This window comes from Otolemur garnettii, unplaced genomic scaffold, assembly GCF_000181295.1.
Source record: "Otolemur garnettii isolate 467f Iridium unplaced genomic scaffold, OtoGar3 scaffold00022, whole genome shotgun sequence".
NCBI classification, from domain to species: Eukaryota; Metazoa; Chordata; class Mammalia; order Primates; family Galagidae; genus Otolemur; species Otolemur garnettii.
The window spans coordinates 23,006,493-23,031,330 of record NW_003852417.1 but is presented as its reverse complement, the minus strand read 5'-3'; the positions used below and the strand labels follow the sequence as shown (position 1 = coordinate 23,031,330).

At 36.7% G+C, this 24,838-nt stretch overlaps 1 protein-coding gene across 1 annotated transcript in view; it reads right to left on the bottom strand.

Moving 5' to 3' along the window:
• The window catches only part of BIRC6 (baculoviral IAP repeat containing 6), a 271,529-nt gene that overhangs the window by 132,548 nt on the left and 114,143 nt on the right, over nucleotides 1-24,838 (bottom strand). The window contains exons 24-39 of the mRNA XM_023511826.1: nucleotides 22,616-22,803; nucleotides 21,539-21,853; nucleotides 21,211-21,310; nucleotides 18,390-18,604; nucleotides 18,019-18,227; nucleotides 17,051-17,397; nucleotides 16,212-16,431; nucleotides 15,574-15,707; nucleotides 14,569-14,679; nucleotides 12,894-13,021; nucleotides 8,932-9,063; nucleotides 7,050-7,265; nucleotides 5,401-5,584; nucleotides 4,599-4,754; nucleotides 1,919-2,049; nucleotides 820-973 (exon numbers count right to left, since the gene is read on the bottom strand). Of these exons, the coding sequence (XP_023367594.1) occupies nucleotides 820-973; nucleotides 1,919-2,049; nucleotides 4,599-4,754; nucleotides 5,401-5,584; nucleotides 7,050-7,265; nucleotides 8,932-9,063; nucleotides 12,894-13,021; nucleotides 14,569-14,679; nucleotides 15,574-15,707; nucleotides 16,212-16,431; nucleotides 17,051-17,397; nucleotides 18,019-18,227; nucleotides 18,390-18,604; nucleotides 21,211-21,310; nucleotides 21,539-21,853; nucleotides 22,616-22,803 (2,940 nt within the window). The remainder of the gene's footprint in view (nucleotides 1-819; nucleotides 974-1,918; nucleotides 2,050-4,598; nucleotides 4,755-5,400; nucleotides 5,585-7,049; nucleotides 7,266-8,931; nucleotides 9,064-12,893; nucleotides 13,022-14,568; nucleotides 14,680-15,573; nucleotides 15,708-16,211; nucleotides 16,432-17,050; nucleotides 17,398-18,018; nucleotides 18,228-18,389; nucleotides 18,605-21,210; nucleotides 21,311-21,538; nucleotides 21,854-22,615; nucleotides 22,804-24,838) is intronic.

Below are 24,838 nucleotides of genomic sequence, written 5' to 3'. Positions count from 1 at the left end.
ACTTTAGCCCAAGAGTTAGAGGTTGCTGTGAGCTGTGATGCCAGGCACTCTATCCAGGGCAACACAGTGAGACTCTGTCTCAAAATATATAAATAAATAAAATTACCAATTTAAATGATCCCAGATAACAAACATTCTCTGCATTGTACTCAAAACAATCCAGTAAGTATGCAACGATTTCAAAATTTTACAAAATATTTTAACAGATAAAAAGCCTGATATATTTTATATGACTAGAGAAGTAAAAAAAAATATATATTTAATGTGTTTTTTCCTATTTATAAATAAAAGTTTATTTTTAAAGAAATTAAAATAGGGCAGAGACTGTGGCTCAATGGTAGGGTGCTGGCCCCATATACCAAGGGTGGCAGGTTCAAACCCAGCCCTGGTCAAACTACAACAAAAAGAATAACCAGGCGCTGTGGCGGGTGCCTGTAGTCCCAGCTACTGGAGAGGCTGAAGCAAGAAAATGGCCTAAGCCCAGGAGTTGGAGTGAGCTGTGACGCCACGGCACTCTACTGAGAGTGACGGAGTGAGACTCTGTCCCAAAAATAAAATAAATAAATAAAAAGAAGAATTAATTAAAATCACTGCTAATCCCATCCTATGAAAAGCTTCTGCTAGATGTTATTTGGAGATAGAAACACACACACACACACCACAAGTGGAAGCTCCTCTCTGACTGACAGAAGAACAGCTCTGGATGGCACCCGTAACACAAGTATAATACAGTGTATCAATTTCTCAAGATATAGAGTATACGTAAACCTGGGACTTTTATTAAGAATACTACATGCTTTAAAATAAATATCCACTTACCCTGAGACACTGAAACACTAACAGTCTGTGATCCATTCTTCTCTGTGTTTGCTGGTGGCTTTGCTACAGGAATTCCCAGACCTCCAATGTAAGGGTTGTAATTGTAGGTGCCATAATCAGCACCCCAATAATCATACCATGTACTGCTTATTGGCTTAAAAGAATGGGAAAAACGTGGTTTATTTTTGTCTCTTCACTGAGTGACACATTATTCACATTTTCTAAAGTCAAACAAGACTACAAAATAAACATTCTTCCCCACCCTTTAAATTTCTAAAACTCACTTGTACTTTTAATGATATACAAGAATGTATATAGTAATATTCTCCTCATTTTCTGGCAAAAATCTAGAAATATCTTTAAAAACTGATACAATGAGTATCCCTAATAAAATATCCTACACACCAAAAAACAATATACCTATGAAGTATTATTACAGGTGTATGTGCCTTAGAAGAAATGGAGGCTAACATAGAAATACAAGCTACAATGAACCCAGCTTGGATGGCGTTTAAATGACTGCCTAAAATGCTGTTGACTCATAACTATACTTCTACACACTTAATAATGGTTCCTATTGCTATAAGATAATTGTTAGTGGCTACATTACTGAAAAAAGATCTAAGTTTATATTATTCCATTGGCATTTTATTAAAAACTACTGTAATACCTACAGCAGGCTTGGCGCCTCTAGCTCAAGCAGCTAAGGCCAGCCACATACAACAGAGCTGGCAGGTTTGAATCCAGCCCCAGGCCTGCCAAACAATGACAACTACAACCAAAAAATAGCTGGGTGTTGTGGCGGGCGCCTGTGGTCCCAGCTACTTTGGAGGCTGAGGCAAGAGAATCATTTAAGCCCAAGAGTTTGAGGTTGCTGTGAGCTGTGACACCATGGCACTCTATCCAGGGCAACAGCTTGGGGCTCTGTCTCAAGAAAAAAACCAAAAACCTACAGCAACTTAATACATTTTGAATATGCTGAATAAAAGGTTGCATTAAGTGATATTTATGTACATATATTTCCTCTTTTAAATAATTATTAGGCCAAAAGTGTAAGATGAAAGCTCTTAACTGCAAAGAGTATTCTACTATATCATACCTTAAAAACTTTGGCTGCAAGAGGATCCTTTTCCAAATCAATATCTAAAGGATCAATGTCAACTTCCATTAGATCTTGGAGTAGTTCTAGGTCAATTTCTTTATCTTTTTCCAAAGAGAGAGGAGGTGTAGCTTCAAATAATTAAAAGTTATTTTACTGGTGGAATATATTACATGAAACTTAGCTGATATGTTGAAATTACTTTGCTTGCATGTAACAGATACCTATTTTTTTTTTAGAGAAAAAGTAAATTTCTCACTTAAGAATTAAGCACTGACAGATGTGCACACAATAATGAACAATGCAGGCTAGGCAAAGTGGGTCACACCTGCAATCCTAGCACTCTGGGAGGCCTAAGTGGGAGGACAGCTTGAGGTCAGGAGTTGGAGACCCCATCTCTACCATAAACATTAAAAATGAGTAGGCATGGTGGCATGTGGCTGCAATTCCAGCTACCCAGGAGGCTCAGGCAGGACAACTACATGAGCCAAAGAGTCTGAGGCTGCTGTGAGTTACAAGGACACCACTGTACTCTATCCTGGGTGACAGAGAGACTCTGTCTAAAAAAGAAAAGGAGGAGGAAGAAAATGAGGAGAAAAGTAAAGCTCTTATGTACTGCTGGTGGATTACAAAACAGTACAATCTCTAAGGAAAACTGTATGGAGATACCTCAAAAACATTAAGGAGACCTACTATTTGATCCAGCCACCCCACTGCTGAGTATATACCCAAAGGGAGAAATGTCATTTTATAAAGAGGACACCTGCAGTCGACTGTTTATAGCAGCACGATTCACAATTGCAAAGACATGGAAACAACCCACATGACTACCAATAAATGAACGGATCAGTAAAATATGGGATGTGCATACTATGGAATACTACTCAGCCATAAACAGAAATGGTGAACTAGTATCTTTCTGGATAACCTGGAGAGAAACGGAAGCCATTCTTCTAAGCATAATATCCCAAAGATGGAAAAACAAATAGATGTGCTCAACACGACACTGAAACTATCTGATCAACACTTAAGTGCACATATGGAAGTAAATCTCGATGAAAATCAAGCTGGGGGCAGGGGAAAGGAAGAGATGGGTAAATTCACACCTACTGGATAGATACAGTGGGCACTCCTGGGTGAAGAGCACACCTACAGGTATTATTTATAATTTAAAAAACGTATCAATGCAATTGATACTGACTTTCCTAGGGAAAAGACCACCATATTAATTCTTATTGAATCAAGCTGCATAAACTTTGTTATTAAAGATAGTTACTGGGAGCCCAGCCCCATCTCTCTCTTCCCCACTGCAAGACCTTGCTGTAGTAGTTTAAGAAAAAAAAATTAACATTTCTAGAATAAATCTGATTCTATTATATCCAATATGTAATCCATTATAGTGAATCCTAATTCTTTCTACCCTCAATGAATCCCAAACAATAAAAAGAAAAATAAAAGAAAAAGAAAGTCTAGCAGTATGGTTTGAGTATATATGCAAAAAGATTAATGAAACAAATCTCCCCCGAATAAAAGAAGATTAGAGGTGGCAGTGTACTATAATAAAACTGATTACAACATGATATGCTACCAGAGACAGTCAACTGTACAAGGGCAGTACAGACAGTACAGTCCCCAACTCTGCTGGTAATGATTTAAAAAAAAACCTTCTTCGAGGAAGGCATGTTTTATGTAAACCATACCAAAGGAGGAGTTCATCATCCATATAAGAGCAGGAAGTCTATGCCAAATAAAAAGAATACCATCTGTAAGATTAAGAAATGACAAATGGGCCAGGCATGGTGGCTTACACCCAAAATCCTAGCCACTGTAAGAAGCCAAGGTGGGTGGACTGCTTGAGCTCAGATCAGTCTGAGCAAGAGCGAGAACTCGTCTCTACTAAAAAGACAAAAATCAGCCAATATTGTCGTACATATCTCTAATCCCAGCTACTCAAGAGTCTGAGGCAGGAGGACTGCTTCAATACAATACAAGAGTCTAAGGCAGGAGTCTGAGGTTGCTGTGACCTTGGCTGAAGCCGTGGCACTCTAGCCCAAGCAATGGAACAAGATTCTGTCAAGGAAAAGGGAAGAAAAATGGAAAGGAAAAGAGAGAAGAAAAGGAGACAGGAGGAGAGAGGAAGGAGAGGAGAGGGGAGGAAAGGAGAGGGAACGGAGCACAGGGGAGAGAAGGGATGACGGGGAGGGAAGGACAAAATGACAAATGGTCGCAAATAACTACAGAAGCTAACATGCACACGGTGGTAACCAAATCAGTTTCCACATCACAAAGGGTTATAAATGCTGATTTACAAATACTATTTTTAAAAACAAACAAAGCACCAAAAAACTCCATAAAAATGCTGGCTGTATCTAAAGAACAAAAGCCCAGCTTGATATCTGCGCCATAGCATATCTTTAAATTTTATATTTGTATTTTAATATAGCCAAATCACACTGCATCAAAATGATCAGGACATAATAAATAGCTACCACTTTGTTAACAAAGAAATGCCCTTCAGAGAACCAAGACAAAATTTATCAGGAAAATAAATCACATAGTTTACAAGGACAAATACCTAATAGAAAAATATAAAAACCACCTCTAAATATCTAAAATTGTTTTTAAACATGTTTTTAATAGGAAAACTGAAAACCTCTTGAAACGCAATTGTAAAACGTACTTGTTATGTCCTGTGTTATAGGCTCGTCTATAGTCTCCAGCAACTGAACTGAGGACTGCTGAAGGGAGTCATCAGAATCACCAGCTGTCGCTCCTACATCATCACCTCCTGTTCCTTCCTCCATGGCTTCTGCGGCTACCGGAGCCAACAATTCTCCTATACATAAGGAAACAGTCCTAACTGCTTTAATAATTTAAACAGACAGTAATGAAACACGTTAAACCAGATTTTTTCCACCCATTTATAGAATGACAAAATACCTGCTCTACCAATTATAAAAGAATCAGAGGCAAATGAGTCCCCATGGAATGAATGCTAGGACTCACCACATTACCTTCAAATGCCAAAGTCAAGTAAATAGTATAAAACACAAAATGCATATGTACACTGAGTTAATGCAATCATTCACAGTTAATGTAATTATACTGACTCATTTATTTATCAAAAGAGCCTTATAATGGCTCAGCACCTGCAGCTCAAGCAGCTAGGGCGTCGGCCACATACACCGGAGCTGGGGGGTTTGAATCCAGCCCAGGCCTCCCAAACAACAATGACAATTGCAACCAAAAAACAGCCGGGCATTGTGGCAGGCGCCTATAGTCCCAGCTACTTGGGAGGCTGAGGCAAGAGAATTGCTTAAGCCCAAGAGTTGGAGGTTGCTGTGAGCTATGACACCATAGCACTCTACCAAGGGCGACATAGTGAGACTCTGTCTCAAAAAAAAAAAAAAAAGAAAGATTCCTTAGTATAGCAATGATCAGCTAATCTGACATACCCTATGAAATAATAAATCCCGACAAACCTGCTAAAATATCCTGCAGCATACAAGTCAAGGAATACTGAGCCCAAGCACCACCCCATGATATATCTCCTCTGTTGAAGTCAGTTCCAACCAAAAGCAATAGCAGTCTTTCCAGCTGGGGTTCATTCACAATCTCACACAGATGAATCGTTGGCCTTGTGGCATTCGCAATGCGTGCAAGAACCTGTAATACATTTTATAAAATCATACAGTTAAATAGCAATTAACTTATTTTTTAAAAAAACATAACAAATCTACCACATTAGCATTGGAATGTTAGTTTCCAATATCATCAAGGCATGATTCTAGTGTCAAAGTAATCACTTGAGAGGGAATGCAAAAAAATGTAATTTCATAGAACATTAAAATCTGATTGGAAATCTAGGCGAAATAGTTAAAAATAATTCCAACAAACGGTGAATACCCTGCAGGAAACCAAGACACTGAAAGTCCTTCATTAATTTAGCATGACATTTATACGCATATTTCCTATTTTAAATAATGTAAGAATGGTACAGATTGGAGATAGATCCACATTACCTACATGTAAAACTCTTAAATTTTATATAAAGTAAAACATTATAATCAAGTTTTCTTTGGAATGAACGAAAAATTTTCAGACTTTCAAGACATAATAAAAAAGCTAATTAACTACAAATAAAGGATGTCCAAGAGTACCATACTTTCCTGTGTATAATGCACACATTTTTGACCAATTTTTTTTTTTTTAGAGACAGAGTCTCACTTTGTCACCCTTGATTGAGTGCCATGGTGTCATAGCTCACAGCAACCTCAAACTCTTGGGCTCAGGTGATTCTCTTGCCTCAGCGTCCCAAGTAACTGGGACTACAGGCACCAGCCACAACACCAGGCTAGTTTTAGAGACAGGGTCTTGCTCTTGCTCAGACAACCCACCTCCCTTGGCCTCCAAGAGTTCTAGAATTACAGATGTGAGCCACTGTGCCTTAGGCTTTTGCCCAGAATTTTCAGGAAAAAATAAGGACGCATGATGTATACATGAGTAGCATGGCTTGGGAATGAGGCCTCTGCATCCTCTCACCTGGGCCCACTGGGTGCACAGGAAAGCAGTCCAGGAGGATCCAGGATCCAGCGGGAGCCGGCTGGAGCAGCCTCCACTGAGCACCAGGATTAGGAGAAGGGGTGGTAGTAGGGTAGCAAGGGGGGCCGAGGCCAGACCATGTAGAAGGGACCAGCAACTCCACACAGGCTCCTGGGAGTTGCTGGGCTGAGTGCAGGCCTCATAAGTTCCCACCCCACCAGCCACATGTGTGGCCTTCTTTGCCGTGGGCCGTGATGTGGCAGGGAGGAAAGAGGTCACTGAAGAAGGGGAAGGGGCAGCCTTCACAGAGCAGGCATCTGCGGTACAATCTGCAGACTTAACCAGGAGAGCATCAGCCCTCCCCATATGTGTTTCTCCCAGCTGAGAGCCAGCCACTTTCTCAGGGAGCATTTTCTTAAGAGTTTGGGCCAAAAATGTGGATACACATTTAGATATGGGAGCACAATTTACACAACAAAATATGGTACTATTATTTCTCTTAATCAAAAATCAATTACAAATTGCATCTAGTTTTTTTCTAACCCTGTAAGCTTATACTTTTATAAATAATGCCTAACAGTTTACTTACCTTACAAACAAATAATAAGAGATCTGCATGACATGTAAAATCCATGGAGAGAAGAAACAAAATAAGTTTCTGGACAACTGAGATACAACGTTCATGGGCCAGAGTGAATGGAAGTGGTTCTATCTCTGGACTTTCTTTTGTTGTCGTCACTTCTGTATCTAAATTCGAACGGGACCATTCTGCTGTCCGACGTAATCGAATTAAATCCTTAAAGTGCTGCATGCAGAGAGTTACAGTATTTAAATCAATATTCAAAATTTTATTTATGTAATGAAAATATATAACTTCTAAGGAACAATTTTTTTTATAAAATGAGATTTGAAAAGTAAGATTATTAAAAGCTATCCTGACCAATATACCTTAACTCTCATTTAGATGTAGGATATAAGATATGCAACAGAATTTCAGAAACCAAATTTCAATGGATTTTCATCATAGGAAACTTCTGAAATTGTTAGCTTAAATCACACAACTTAAATATTACCATAACATCCTAAACTTAATTCACAGGAAAACCTTAAAGTATTAATTCAAGTTATTTCAAAATCTAGTAGAATAAACATAATTTCATATTTATAGAAATAATACACAAACTTGGTTGCTACCTATAAAAGTTACTCTCCCAAATTAAAAATATACACATCAAGTTTTTTAAAAGTTTATTTACAAATGCCTTGAACTTCATTTTCACTTCAGAAGGGCATGGTATAGCTGGGCATCACAGCTTATGCCCATAATCTTAGGACTGTGAGAGGCCAAGGTAGGAGGATTTAATTCAGCTCAGGAGTTCGAGACCAGACAGAGCAAGAAACTCTGTCTCTACAAAAAAAATCATAAAAATTAGCTGGGCATGGCAGTGTGCACCTGTAGATCTAACTATTCAGGAGCCTGAGGCAGAAGAATCACTTGAGCCCAGGAGTTTGAGGTTGCATGGAGCTATATGAGGACACCACTGCCCTACAGCCTGGGACAAAAAAAAAAAAAAGAAAAGAAAAGATAGACTGTATTTCGGTCTTTTGAGCACCACTGGATTCAAAAAAAGTTTTACTTTGAAACTCAGTCCCCAAAATTTTCCAATAACAAAATTAAGGGAAAAGGGAATACCAGAATTTTCACTTTACATATTAATCTTATTTTCATGGCTGACACAATGCTATTTACCACTAATCTGTATAGTTTTGTGTTATAATATTAAAATAATAAACAGCACTGCCAATGCCACATTAGCAAAATTGTATATTCCATTGTCTTTAATCTTCAATTTACTGGGATCAATCACTTTGAAGATAATGGCACTAGAATAATACTTCAAAGTCCACATTTTTTATATATTTCCTTGAGTTAAAAGCTACCATACTGAAAAAAAGTACAAAGTAGATTGATTTTTTTTTTTTTGCAGTTTTTGGCCAGGACTGGGTTTGAACCCGCCACCTCCGGCATATGGGGCCAGTGCCTTACTGCTTTGAGCCACAGGCACCACCCCAAAGTAGATTGATTTTTGTCTTAATAAACAGAAGAGCACATATTTCAGTTTCCTAATTTTTTTTTGTAAAGAGACAAGAGTCTCACTTTATTGCCCTCAGTAGATAATGGCTTCACAGTTCACAGCAACCTCCAACTCCTGGGCTCTGGCGATTCTCTTGCCTCAGCCTCTTGAGCAGCTGGGACTACAGGCGCCCACCACAATGCCCAGCTATTTTTTTGTTGCAGTTTGGCTGGGGCGGGTTCGACCCCGCCACCCTCGGTATATGGGGCCAGCGCCCTATCCAATGAGCCACAGGCACCGCCCAGTTTTCCTGATTGTTATCAAAGATATTTAATTGCGTGAATAATTTAAAATACTACATGGAAAGCAGCCTTTCCGAGAGAATCCAGATTGTACCTTTGAAGTAGCCTGCTTTAGTTTTGCTTGCTCCACCAGGAGTTTATATGATGATCCTTTGTTACTTTGTATTTTTTCTTTTTCCATCTGTTCCACCAAAGCCTTCTGTTTTGCTTTTAATAGGTTAAGTTGCTTTAAAAAACAAACAGCCAACTTAAAATGTAAAATAACAATGTTAAAAATCAAAAGAAAAAGTAAATCATTACTCCTCACAGAATTCATGCATTAAAGGAACCAGCAAATCCTTGAACGATTCAGTAAAACAACTGTAACTGTGCTGATTTTTTATAAAATAAATCATTTTTAAATACTGGCTTCAAAATCCATCTTATCATCAAGGACCCACAGAAGAAAAGTAATAATTAGACAGCTTTCTTCTATGCGTATAAGCCACTAAAATAGAGAAAAAGAATTGTTTATTTTTAAGTAAATTTTTTTTTTTGCTTAATATTTTTATTGCTTAATATTTCAAAACTTTGTTTATATGGGAATTTCCCTCAGGAGTAATCCGTATTTTTAGTGTGTCTGTGTTCATAATGAAATTTTTTGAGATCCCTGTAGATTCATATACGGCTCAAGAAATAATTAAGCCACATTGGAATAAATTAAAAAATAACAATTTTCCCCAATGATGACATTTGGCAAAACTATTAAATCATAATATCACAACAAAATATTGACATTGATTCAATTCACCAATCTTACTCAAATTTTTCCAGGTTACGTGCACTTATTTGTGTGTCTGTGTGTTTAGTTGTATACACTTCTACACGTCAGCTCAAATATCCACTACAACATTTGATGTTGAAAGTTCCTTCACCAGATGCCCTTATGGTGCCCTTTTCTAACTACATCCACAGCCCTCCAACCCCATCTTTCATCCCTAAACCCTAGCAATCAATAATACATAACAACAAACCAACAAACAAAAGTGGAGAAAAAATTCTCTGCCCAAAAAGACCTTAAAATCTTCAAATACTATTGAATGACTTCCCCATGTACACAAAAAATTTCTTTAAACAGAATTTTATACTCAAATAAATCTTTAAAAACTTTTTTAAAAAAGTATTTTACTATAGATGTATAACCAAAGTTACAAATGAATGATATTTTAGCTGAAAGCTTAATAAATCTGGCTTTTCAAAGACCATTTCCTAAATTTCTACTATTGGCACATATTTTTCATATCAAGAGAAAAAATATTAACTATGTTATAAAGAATAAACCACTTGGCTGTTAGCTTCATAAAGAAAATGCATCCTAAATTAAAATTAGTATGCACATATAATAAAAAAAATCCACTGAGAAGTCAATAAGTAAATATCACTATTTTCAGAAAATAAGTTTCGTAAGTTCTACCATTAATATGTCCAATAATTAAAAGCAAGATTAAAGTTTCAATTTATTTCCAAACAACTACATTTATTTCTTGCACAAGTAACGTTCATTTTCTCTAAACTATTTAACAAGTTGGCATCCAATCACCCTGTATAGTTTGGTGCATAATTCCTAGAAACAACAATGTTCTATAAATCAGAGTACAGCCATCAGGATCAAAGGAACACTGATGCCGGACCAAGTACTCCACAGATCCCCTTGAACGTTTTGCCAACTATCCCAACAGACAGCCCTTCATAAGAAAGACTCAAACAGTAATATTTTACAAAGAAATATCTCCTTTTTACATGGTAGATGTTGTTTTCCATCTTCATATCCTAAATTAAGTATACCAAGGATAAACATTAAAGGCTTAATAAATTTTGGCCAGATGTGAAAAGGTACAAATTGGCACTACCTAAAATTGGTTAAGAGTCTCAAAAAAAAAAAAAAAAAAAACAAGTTTAAGAAGAACCTTCATACAATTTTTCCTGCAAAAGATCAAGTTAGCTCTTAGTTGAAAACTTCAGAAGTTAAAAACAAACAACTCTGTATTATCAATACTTAAGTGCACATATGGAAATATCTCAGTGAAAATGAAGTTGGGTGGTAACTCACACCTATAATCCAAGCACACTGGAAGGCCAAGGTGGGAAGATCACTTGAGCTCAGACATTCAAGACCAGCCTGAGCCAAGAGCCAGACCCATCTCTACTAAAACCAGAAGAACTAGCCACACACTGTGGTGGGCACCTGTAGTCCAAGCTACTCAGGAGGCTGAGGCAAGAGGATCACCTGAGCCTAAGAGTTTGAGGTTGCTGTGAGCTATGATGACTCTACAGTACTTTATCAAGGGCCACGAGTGAGACTCTGTCTCAAAAACAAAAAAAGCACTATACTAAAGTACTAGCTTGTGTGACTCTGACATCAGCCATAAACTTAGTTCCTCATACTCCTCAGACAGCAATAAGTTTTATGAGTACATTCAGGAGAGATCATGTAAGTAATGTAGCCCATTCATAGAAATCATAAGGATTCTGGCTCGGGGCCCATAGCACGGTGGTTATGGCGCCGACCACATGCACTGAGGCTGGAGGGTTTGAACCCAGTCCAGGCCAGCTGAACAATGACAACTGCAACAAAAAGTAGCCGGGTGTTGTGGCAGGCACCTGTAGTCCCAGCTACTCGGGAGACTGAGGCAAGAGAATCGCTTAAGCCCAAAAGTTTGAGATTGCTGTGAGTTGTGACGCCACAGCAATCTACTGAAAGCGACACAGTGAGACTCTGTCTCAAAAAAAAAAAGAAAGAAAGAAAGAAAGAAACCACAAAGATTCAATTATCCTGCAATAAAACCACGTTCTACTACATGACATTCTGTGAAGGAGAGAAAGATTAAGAGAGAATGTACAGGTGTGCAATAGAAAGAGGGATGTAAATGTGAGTATTTGTTTATATTTTTAAAAAAACAATAGAAAAAGTAAGTCAAATAAATACTGAGGGGTTCATCAAAATTGGATAAACAGATTTTGAAACATTCAAAGAACAGATTGGTGGTTAAAAATAAAATAAAGAACAAACTACTGATATACTCAACATGGATAAATCTCAAAAACATCATTTAAACAAAAGAAGTCGGATATAAAAGAGGATATCCAGCACAATTTCCTAAGAATTACAGGAAGAAACAGTACCACCAGGTTTGTATCTAAAAACAGCTCTCTAGAGTAGTGTTTTTCAACCTTTTTTTTATCTCACGGCACACTTGATCCTATGGTTAGACTTGCACATGTTTGTGTTGATCATAAAAAGAGTAAAAAAAAAAAGAATATACTTAACTGTGTTTTAAAGTTATTTCAAAAATAATTTAACTAATAACCTTTAAAATTTTCTGTGGCATTGTGCTTGCCTTGGCAGCACATATACTAAAATTGCAAAAGTGACATGCAAATTTATGAAGCGTTCCATATTTGGAGGGCAGGTAGTGGCTCAGGCCTGTAATCCCAGCACTTGGGAGGCTGAGGCAGGTGGACTGTCTGAGCTCACGAGTTTGAGACCTGAGCAAGAGCGAGACCCCATCTCTAAAAATTGCCAGGCTCTGTGGCAGGTGCCTGTAGTCCTAACTACATGGGAGGCTGAGGCAAGAGAATAACTTGAACCCAAGAGTTGGAGGTTGCTATGAACTATGATGCCACAGCACTCTACAAAGGGTGACCAAGTGAGACTGTTTCCATACCTAAGATCCTCTCACACACCGGTTGAAAAATCACTGCTCTACAAGGCATGGAAAATAAATTGGATTAACGAACAAAGACAGGCAGGCTTTTGCTAGACCTCATTTACAGTAGCAGTAAAAGAGTGGGAAAAAAGCAAACCATTTAAAGAAAATCACCGAAACTCTGTAAAGTACCTTTTGCCATTTTACAGTTAAAGAAATTCAGTCTCCAAAGTGTTAACTATTTCCCTTAGCTTAGTAGCTCACTGTATGCCATAAGGATCTCATGGTACACCTACTTCACACAACCTCCAAAACAGTGATATCAAACAGAACAGTTGAAATAGTAAGTTCAAAATATAGTGATAATTACCTGCTTATGATGAACAAGCTGCTTTCTGATTTTTCTGGAATATAATCTATCAAGGCTACTGCTACCTTTGGAAGATCTATTTAAACTCTGAGTATGTAGATTATTGTTAATAAAACTCCACTGATTACCTATAAGGGAAGGAAAAGTTTATTAATAATTTCATTAAATATGACTTTACAGTACCTTTGATATCCAGAAAACACAAACGAAATTATAATTGTGTCAATCGTGACACATTATAGCCATTTTCAAGAAAATTTAGGGAACCATTGTAAAAAAAACTGCTATAAGATCTGATTCTAGAAAGGTTAGATAACTGTCACTGCTCTAAACTAGACCCCAAATAATTTTAAGATGCGTTCTGTCTCCAGTCTTTCCTTTAGGATAACGATCATCTTCTTCCACAATTGTTTGAATGAATCTTAAACACGACTTTGATGATGTCACTCAGGTTTAACAACAAATACTTTCATGCAGGGACCAAAAATAAGTACTCAATAATTTGACTATTCACTGTCAAAATAAGGTTGAATAGTTCAGAAATCAGTCTGTACAGCGATATTTACTCTCACTTTTTTGAACATGTGCAGATTCTTTTGGGCCATTCTTTTGATCAATTTAAGCTGAATGCCATGCTTTATTTACCTCCAAACCTAGAATATCTTTTCCTTAACGTAAAAAAAATCTTTTCCTCTTCTCTACTACCCATTTCTCAATTCTTCGCTAAAGTTCTTCAAACTCAATGTTCCACCAATATTTTCATAGGACCTAAGCAATATAAATAAAAACTAATACTTCCAGTCCTGTTATATTCCACATTTACATTGTAGTTTTATTTATTTTAGTTGTATATCTTACATCTATATCCCATAACTAAAGTAAACTAACCACAGATAACATTCCTCTAAAAATCTATAAAAGCAAACTCTGTACTCATGTATTCTGCAGCATCTTTAAAAACAGAATATGTAAAATAAACAACTTATTCAGCTATAAAACATCCCAAGGGAACTTTTAAAACCCTGAGATCCTGACAGCGTATATAATTCCAAATTTTATGAACCTCAAAGGCTGTGTTTACAAATTGGATTTATCTATCTCAAATACTTTATAAAAAGCTTTGTTAACTAGGAAGAGGGGAAGAAAATCGTCGTCATGTAGTTTAACATTCTTTAATTTCTTAATTTTTCTGTCCTCAAGCTCATGAAGAAAAAGTACAATTCAAAAAATCTGGGAATTTCTGCATTTAAATATAAAGTCTGTTTGTAGTTAATTACTAGAACTTGATAATGGTAAATCAAGTGACTTATCACAGTAAGAAAAATAGTACAGCAACTCTTCACCAATTTCCCTTTTACAACTCACTTATATGCATGTTATTTTCAAATGTTTATTCAATGAGTATCCAGATGAAAATATTGTAAAATACACAGTTGTATTTAGAAACTAAATGTCATGTCTAAACAATTCAGCTTGCCTAAAAAGTCCATCAAGTATAAATTCTATCTTTAAATAGATTCTTAGTAAAGTTAATTCATATTTTCCATAAATTACATACAAGTGGTATCTCCAGGCCAATAGCCAGTTCAGGAACAACCGCGGAGTCACTCAAAATCCCCACCAACATATTATTATAAACTTCTGATACCTGTCAGAAACCTCTCCCTGTCTTTACCATTCAAAGGTTTCTTTGCAGCTGCTGCTTCATCTTCAACAGTTGCCACATAATCCAGCAACCTGGACACCAGCATAACAACCCAACTGATCATGGGGATGTCCAGTACTCCTATACAGAGACAAGAGGAAAAGAAAAACTCTAGGTCATTTGAGAGTCCTGACAATATCTGACAAGTTATCAAGAGAAAATGTTTGATAAATCCAAAAGATGTGTCATTACTAATACTAATATTTATATATAATGAGCCATATATTAGTACCTAAATAGCCACAAATTTGGTAGAACATCAAATCTAATGAAGGACAAATGCTTTGTGGTACAAAATCATATTAAGTGTAGGCTGAATCCAAAAATAAACTATAAAAGTATATAAACTAGAAAGGTATATGGTACGGTTCTTAGACTCATAGGTGAGTGAAATAAGCTATAACTCTCAAAACTTGCAATTCATAAAGTATTAAACTATGTTCTAAAGTTGTATTGCTGTTAACAATTTTATTGCTCAAGTGAAACTCATTATCCAGAAAAGCAACTGCATCTTGAAGCTCAACCTATGTAAGAGAGTCTAATTTTAAAAACATAATATGTAAAATAAACAACTTATTCAGCTATAAAACATCTCAAGGGAACTTTTTAAAACCCTGAGATCCTGACAGCGTACATATAATTCCAAATTTTATGGACGTCAAAGGCTGTGTTTACAAATAGGATTTATCAATCTCAAATACTTTATAAAAAGCTTTGTTAACTAGGAAGAAGGGAAGAAAATCGTCATGTAGTTTAGGTAGTATAGGAAATCGATAGTATAGGAAAAACACACTAAGTTCAAATAACGAAAAGCATTAGATTTAAAAAGTAGTAACAGTATCACATGAAGGTTGCTCATAAATATATTAACATATGTTAACAAAATTTTAAAAATTAAAATTAAGTACTCCAGAAAAAAATGTTATAAAAACAAAATTTATAGGAATCTTAGAAAAAAAACTGCTTTATAAATACCTTCTGTCCTCCTATGCATGGGTAACTGTGGCTGAAGAGGGGACAATAAGTTATCCAAGAGGTTAAGTAAACTTTCTAATACTCCACTGTTACTAAGTGATCTTTGACCAATGCAGGAAAGTAACATGAAGACCCTAAAAAATACATATCAAGAAAATATGCAGTAAGAACCAAATTTAAGTGTTTGTAATTTTCCAAATAATTTACATTAAAATTTAACAAACTAATGACGAAATTTTTTTGTTTTTATAAACATCATCGCATTTCAGTTTGAGTAAGCAAGATTTATATCTGGATGCATTATGTTAAATGTTAGCTCTAAGTATCGGTTATATTTTCTAATGTTATCAACAAGAGAGCAGGCATAATGAAAAGAACTTAGTCTCGAAAAAGTAACATAATCTGATAGGAAATATTTATACACACAGATCTCTAAACAGCACAGGTTCCGTTAGATAACCAGATTGTGGACTAGTTACATCATGAATGATCTTGGTGCCCTTCGATGGACATTCCCAAAATGCTAAGGAGAAAAACTGCTCCATTCCTCCCACACTTAGTGTCCACATAAATGAGATTCCAAATGACTGGGACAAGTACAAATCACTAATAAACATTTCCAATATTTTCTGACCTACCTGTCCTGTGGAAAGATGAGAAGCTGCTCTGAATTGTACAATTCCTGAAGAACATTAGAGAGAAACTGACCCCACCATCTTTCACCACCACACAGTTGAACAAGCAGAAGACCAGTATGTAATCGTATCTTTGGGGTTCCACTGATGCACAAGTGCTTAAAGAGCTCTTCACAGGCCTGGGCGTGAAATGTGCTCTGCAAAACTGCAGGAACAGAGTGTCCTATTATAAGAAAGAAAACAGTAAAATATCCATCCTATTTTAACTGTATGATATAATATCAAAATCAGCATGCTTAAATATGCTTTCTTCTTTACCAGCCATCAGTGGACAAATAATAGTATATGCTATTTATTTACTCCTCGTATGTAGAAATTTAATTTTTAAATGCTTGAGGAGGAGAAGAGCTAGCACTTAAGTCAATTATATTTCTTGTCAATGGAGATGGGTATGTCCAAAGGCTGTGAGTTAGAGAGAGAGAAGGAACACGTGTGCACACGTACATAATGAACAAAAATAGCTCCAGCCTAGAAAGTGACAGTTCTCTATTAGATGAGCAATTATGAAGGTTTCCCTGATGAACTTTAAGCAATACTTACTACTTTGCTATTAGTGCAATGATGTACAGACCAATAAGAAACCCATCAAAAATTCATTTAAGAAAGTAAAAATAACTGGAAAACTAGGTGACCATAAACAGACATTTCATAAATATTCACATTAGAAAGTATAGCAAAATTAACCATACCCAGACAATATCAACATGGAACCTAAAACATGTTAAAAAAAAAAAAAATCAAATATAGTCCCAGCCTTTAAAGTAGATGAGCCAAATACAAACCATTAGAAGAGTGAAGAAGGCTGAGCAAAGTGTCCAATAAATATCTGATGATAGTACGTAACTGCTCTGTGGAAGACGTCTGAATTAAATCGTCTGGATCTGAGCTTTCACTCAGCGTCTTCCGACTTGCACCTAGAGCTACTTTGAGCCTCTGCACTGCATTATGAGCCAAATTCAGCTGAAGCTGTAACTGAATACAATCTTGATAAGCAGAAAAAACTCGACTATCTTCCTCCACGGCCTTGTCTGGTTTTCGTAAAAAGTACTGTGCATTGTTAGCACTGTTGAGAGGAGGAAGATCAATACTTTGCAAAAGAGTTTCCAGACGATGACAAGCCAAATTATATCTACAAGTAAAAAATAAATAAAACATTTCATGCAATGTTCTCTTGATATCCATGTACGAATACTAAAAACTTAATCTCTAAAACACATTAACACACAATCATTTTAAAGGAATTACTCAATTGGTAAGTATAGCACTAATAAGTGTAGCCATTTATTTAATCAATATTGTCATACACTATTATTATAATGAGCTACTGTCCTACTTCCTTTTGCTCTTTACTGTATACCTACAAAATGACATTTTCTTTTCTTTTTTTGAGATAGAGTCTCAGTATGTCACCCTTGGTACAGTGCCATAGTACCGATCTCAAACTCTGGGGCTTAAGCAATTCAAACTCTTGGGCTTATTAAGCAATTCTCTAGCCTCAGCCTCCCAAGTAGCTGGGACTACAGGCACCTGCCACAGCACCTGGCTATTTTTTTTTTAGTTGTAGTTGTCGTTGTTGTTTGGCAGGCCCGGGCTGGATTCGAACCCACCAGCTCCGGGTTATGTGGCTGGCACCCTAGCCGCTGATCGACAGGCGCCAAGCCAAAATGACATTTTCTTAACAGAAATATAAGCAAGACATATATATGAGATACAGTTTCAGTAAGATTAAAATTTGTAATTTTCTACTAACCTGCACTGTATATCCTCCTGCAGAGCAACCATCATTGCTAAATGCTGGTCAATTTCCGGCTGGTTTGCAGATTCTCCCTCTCCCCTTAGAGGATCATGCATTAACTTCAGTTCACTTTCCCAAGGCAAGATATAGGTATGACCATAGTAAAATCCTAACGGGATTTTAGCTCTGGCATTTGTACTTCCATAACGTCCAATGACAGTGATCTGAAATGAAAATTCATCAATATATGCACACATCTGCTACAATGAAAATCTGAACAATGTATTCTAAAAGATAGCTATACTTTTTAATCATATTTGGAATATTTTTTGTAACTTGTCAGAAACATGGAAAACCTATCAATGTACTTTCTTGAAGTTCTCTACCTTCATGAACCTGCACACAGGTGGTGGTATTAAGTCATGGAGAATTAATGAATGGGTGCTTATATCAGTTGCCACTACCAGTCGCCTTCCATCCACTTCTTCTCCTAATGTCCAAATGTCAATTGATAAGGAGGCCAAATCTCCACAAGTAGGAATTAAAACATCTGTCAACAATATAGGTCTGCCAAAATCCAAGGTCACAAATCTCCTTGCCCCTATGAAAGAGAAACGGTTGATTAAAAAAAAAAAAAAAGATATATATGTATATACATATTATATATATATATACATATATATAATTACCAATTAACCAAACAGTACACTCAAAAACAATGTGGAACACTCATCTTAAAAAGTGAAATCAACTCACTAAATTACAATCACATGAGAGGAAAAGTCAATAAGTAAAAATGGCTTTGTGTTGATATTAAAAAAATTTTAAATTAAAAATTCACATTAAAAAATTCTCATTAAAAAATTTTCTGAAACCCCAAACTATGATAGCTTTGTCTTCTTTTCTGTACTTATCTTTTGTCTTTTCTATATCTGCAGACCAGTCTATGTTAGTGTTGAACTCCATGACTTAGTCAAAACTAGCAAGAGTAGCTAGGTGAGGTGATACAAGTCCCAGATACTCTAAAGGCCAAGGCAGGAGGATCAGGTCAGCACTAGAGTTCAAGGCTGCATTATGATCACACCTGTGAAAAGCCAGTTAAGCAACACAGAAAACCCCCAACTCTTTTTTAAAAGGAGAGAGAGAGGAAGACTGTTACAATGAAAGCAATCAACTAACTGTACCCATTAAGTTCTTTAAAACATCAGAATTGGCCAGGCATAGTGCCTCACGCCTGTAATCCTAGCACTCTGGGAGACCAAGGCAAGTGGATCACCTGAGTTCAGGAGTTCGAGACCAGCCTGAGCAAGAGTGAGACCCCATCCCTACTAAAAAGAGAAAAACTAGCCAGTGTTGTGGCAGGCGCTTATAGTCCCCAAATACTTGGGAAGCTGAGGCAAAAGGATTGCTTGAGCCCAGGAGTTTGAGGTTGCTGTGAGCTATGACGATGCCATGGCACTCTCCAGAGCAACGTAAGGAGAATCTTAAGCAAACAAACAAACATCAGATTTTAAAAGATTAATTCAGCAAAAGTGGTATAGAATTTAATTCTGTGAAGTGCAAATTTGACCTTCTTTCATTTTTTAAATTACACAACAAGATGCATACAAAATATCAAACTCTGGGTAGCGCCTGTGGTTCATTGAGTAGGGCCCTGGCCCCATATACTGAGGGTGAAAGGTTCAAACCCAACCCTGGCCAAAGTACAAGAAAAAAAATAGGCAGGCGTTGTGGCGGGTGCCTGTACTCCCAGCTACTCGGGATGCTGAGGCAAGAGAATTACCTTAGCCCAGGAGTTGGAGGTTGCCGTGAGTTGTGATGCCACAGCACTCTACCAAGGGCAACAAAGTGAGACTTATTATTTGACTTTACTTTTCTTACGCCTTCCAACTACTTATGGAGTTGCATTATGGGATTAAGATGCAAAGTAAAAGAGTAATCGAAATCCTATGTAGTAAAAAAAAACTACCACTGAAAAATGCCTTGGAAGGTCCCCAGTGTCAACAGACAACTTAGTCTCAAACAATGTTTTCCCATCACTATGGAAACACAACTGGCTCTTTAGCTCAATAGCAGATGAAATAGATAAAGTAGTTTCACCTCTCTCATCTCACAGACATTATAAGGATAAGTTACAACTAGTAAAATATAAAAAAGATCATTAATACATTTCTGTTTCTTCTTCACTACACGGTGAGGACCATCTAGTAACTTACCAGCAACATTTTACAATGAAGGCAAATGACTACTGAATTAAACTTCTAGGAATAGTGCAATTATGTAAAGAACCAGTTTAAAAAAAAAAAAAAGAAGAAAGCAACTATCAATGTTTTCCTAAAGAGAAAATTTATTAAATAGCAAGCAACATAGTTCTCAAGAGGTTTATGTGGCGCAGTCATTTCCATGGATAAAAATCCAAACTGCAATGTAAATAACTGCTCATATCCCAGAAGACTGCAGAATAACAAATTTTCACTCTAAACATTACAAACACTAATGTTGTTGCCAATGAATGATTATTTGGACAGAAAAAAGAAAGATTTCTACATATTTTATCTTTCAAGCTCCCTTTTCCCAAAGGAAATCCCCCACTGCAATAAAGCACATGTGGTTTAATTGTTCACATAATGGAAAGTCCTACTATGCACACTACATCCATGTTATTGCCCTAGAGATTGTTTTTGATTTCTCCCACAGCTCAAGCACAGAACCTCATTAGAAATATAAGGGAAAGGTTGCCAACAGTATTTTAAACATGCGCTAATTCAAAGAACTTACCTACCCCAATCTCAGTTCTCTAGCATAGAAGCATGAGACAAACTTAGGTAAGATTTAAACTATTAAGGGACCAGGAAGTGCTATTAATCTTAGTCATTATAATAAACAGTAGCTCTCCCTGCTATTCTCAGTATAAAAATGCTAGTTTTAGGAATACTTCCTCTAGTATAATTTCTATTGTAATAGTCATTTCAGCAATTACAACGAATGCAGATATTCGCACACAGATGAAATGCGCTACACAGCACCACTGTTCCCTCAACGTGGGGAGCACACACAGCTTGAACTTTAGTGCTTATTCTTAGTAAAATATACTTACCAAAGAGCAAATGAGATTTATTTGCAAAGAAGGATCAAACTGAAGAATAATTAATCTTAAAAGGACAGCAGACTAGGAAACAAAAGTAACTTAAGAAAGTCAAAGATTACCTGAATGCATTCGCTCTATAATAATGGACTGGTGAGGGGGAGGTTGAAGAAAATGTGAAGCATGCGAAATTGCAAGGGCTAGACCAGAACCAAGTGGATTCTAGAAAAGAAAAAAATATAAAATCTATATTGATATTATTCTTGCTCTATAAAAACTATTAACCATAATGTCAAATTGATAAGTCTATTTTCCTAAGTATATTCTGTAATATTCTATAAAATAAAATAATATTTCAAGTTGGTATAATAACATTTTGCCTTTAAAGTTACAGTATTTTTCAAAATATTTTAAATGTCAAAGCCAAGACCGATTTAAAACATAATTTACCATTCTGGACTTGTTGGAATTTTTGTTGTGTGCAGCAAGACTGACTGCAGGGGGATCGATGACTGAGCCTGGGAAAAGCTGTGCAAGCTCAGCATTGATCACAACGGAAACGGCTTCATTGGGCGGAGTGAGTGGTGGAGTCATAAAAAGAGGTGTTGTTTTTGGAGTGGGTGGAATAACATCAGATGGGTGAATGAAGAATCCAGGGGCAGCCACTGGGTTGGAAGGCACAGAGTTGTGAACAGGACCTACTGCTGATGCTGCCGCAGCTGCTGCAGCTGTTGTCTGATGTAACTTGGCTTCCAGCTTGGCTTTCTGTAAAAGAAGTAAAAGCAACAAATATAGACGAATCCTGTCTATCTGAGCCGTGGAAAATACTACATGGGTATATATTACAAAAATAAACAAAAATAACTAGATCCTCATTAAATAAAAATGAAGCTAAATCAAAACTGGACTCTATAGAAATGGAACACTGCTTTGCTATATATAATTCATAAGCATTTAATATAAAATTTCTTGTGTTCTTGGAACTAAGACTTTTTCAAAGCAAAGGTGAAAAGAAAGTAGAATAATTAAATGTAAATGAGAAAACAAAGTTCTGCTCAAAACAAAATATTGTCAGAAGGCAGATCATCATGTTGACTAACCTGATACAATCTGTCACCAGGAATTGCCACAGGCTTCACCATAATGAAATCTATAAAACACCTCTCATTGCTTCTAAATTTTAAGTCATATTAATTTAAGTGGTTTTTAAAACTTTTTTTGCATTCTATACTCCATAGGAAATAGCAATAGTAACTGCAATGTCTAATCAAGAGTGTTTAAACATTAAAGGATAGATTTTGCATTAAAAAGTTGTCAGTTGATTAAAAACTCAGCAAATAAAATGCATTCACAGAATTTTAACACATTTAAATATATCACAAAGACTTTACCTCAATTTTTGTTGAAAATGATTAGCTCAGATCGGTCAAACTACTTTCCTTTATGAAATTAATGGTCATTTTACAGTATTTTTTCAGCTTTTGAAGTTTAGAGACAGCATGAACAAAGAGCCAAATAGTCTCCAACCTGTTGCTGAAGCTTCAAAAGCTGCTGCTGTTTCTCTTGCAGCACCTGTAGCTGTTGCTCGGCTGAAGCCATTGCATGAGAGAGAGACTGCAAAGCTACCTGGGCTGCTGAACTCAGGGCTGTCGAGGCTTCCCCAACTGTCCCAGAAGATAGTCCACCTACTGCAGGAGTAACCCCGAAGGAACTCACTGGCATGAGGCAAGAGGGGAAAAAACACAAAACACCAGGATGAAGAAAAAGTCCACGAGAATACATATTCAAATATTTTCACACTATTCTGAGACTAAACTATAGTATAAATAAATAAACTTTATGGTGTTAGTATACGGACAATCAAGATCTAGGAAATCCAGGAATGATTTCTAATTCAAAGAAAAATTAGAGTCAGTATAGTTTCTAGTTTACAGATGTTCTCAGTATTGAAGAAATATCATTTAATTTTACTAAAATTATTGTTACAAATAAGAATAATCGTGCTATACAATTTGAGCATAAGAAATAAACTTGGCTCGGCGCCTGTGGCTCAAGTGGCTAAGGCGCCAGCCACATACACTTAAGGTGGCGGGTTCAAATCCAACCCGGGCCCGCCAAAAAACAATGACGGCTGCAACCAAAAAATAGCCAGGCGTTGTGGCGGGCGCCTGTAGTCCCAGGTACTTGGGAGGCTAAGGCAGGAGACTCGCTTGAGCCCAGGAGTTGGAGGTTGCTGTGAGCTGTGATGCCACAGCACTCTATCCAAGGGGATAGCTTGAGGCTCTGAGGAAGGAAGGAAGGAAGGAAGGAAGGAAACAAACTTAAATTTCCTTTACCAAGTTTTCTTATAGCAACATATCCCACTCCACCCCCCTAAAAGCTCAAAAATCTTCGATTATAAGGACATTATTTAAAAAGAAAGATGACACTGTATTTCCTCATCTTAAAGCATAACCTAAACAGACGTTAGGTCTGCACAGAATATGCAAAGCAAAGTTTCCTACAATATGCTCCCCAGAACACTAAACTGGAGCAATGTGCCCCCTCACAGTCACATCCAGCAAACACTGCTTGTCTGAGTACTGCCATCAACAAAGGCTCTATGAAATCATGCAAGTGAATAAATTTCGTTTTCAATATTATTCAAACAGACGTTATAAAATAATCCTTTTCCATTAAATATTTAGCAGGATTTAAGAGAAATATTTTCAGAAAAGCTGGAATAAAACTTAATTTCACAACTTAATCCAACAAGTCAACACAAAACGAAAGGTATGAGCAAATTCTGCAGCATAAATATGTGTATTATAACAGGACTTTACTAGAAAGGTCCATTAGGAAAAAGACAATGGGTATAATAATAGCAAATATTTAGTATGACACATATATCTGGATTGTGTTTTAATGAATGACTGCATTCAACATAAGAGCAACCCTATGGGGGCTGATATGATAATTCTCTTTCTTAGTTAAGTAAGCAATAGCTCAGAGATACTATTCTGTAAACCGAGAGTGGGAAAAATGGGGTCAGGACCAAGGACAAAGTGAAGTCAAAGCCAATGCCAGGCACAGGGTTAGGCACAGAACTTATTATCAACTCATTTAAGCTTGGAGATAGCTAAGTGTTAGGGTTTTTTTGGTTTGTTTGTTTGGAAACAGAGCCTCAAGGTGTTGCTCTGGGTAGAATGCCGTGGCATCACAGCTAACAGCCATTTTCCTTCCTCCACTTCCCAAGTAGCGGGGACTACAGGCACCTGTCACAAGCCCGGCTATTTTTTGGTTGCAGCCGTCATTGTTGTTCACCAGGCTCAGGCTGGATTTGAACCCGCCAACTCAGGTGTATGTGGCTAGTGCCTTAGCTGCTTGAGCCACAGATGCCAAGCCAGCATTAGTTATTAATTAGGCGAAGTATTAGTTACTATTATTAGACATACATGTATTAGATTCTCATATCAATTTAAATATAGTAAAACTAAAGCTGAGGGAATTTGCTCATAAATACTGGAAAAGGAAAAAATCCAAGCAATGTGACCATCTATTTTAATAAACAACAAGAGCTACACTGCGTCAGAATTCTAATGATTTAAAAACTAAGATAGAATAAGCAAGATATTAATAACAAAAACTATATATATGCTGTTATAATTAAATGTTTCTTCACATAAAAAAAAAAAAAATGCTGGCTCGGCACCTGTGGCTCAAGTGGCTAAGGCACCAGCCACATACACCTAAGGTGGCAGGTTCAAATCC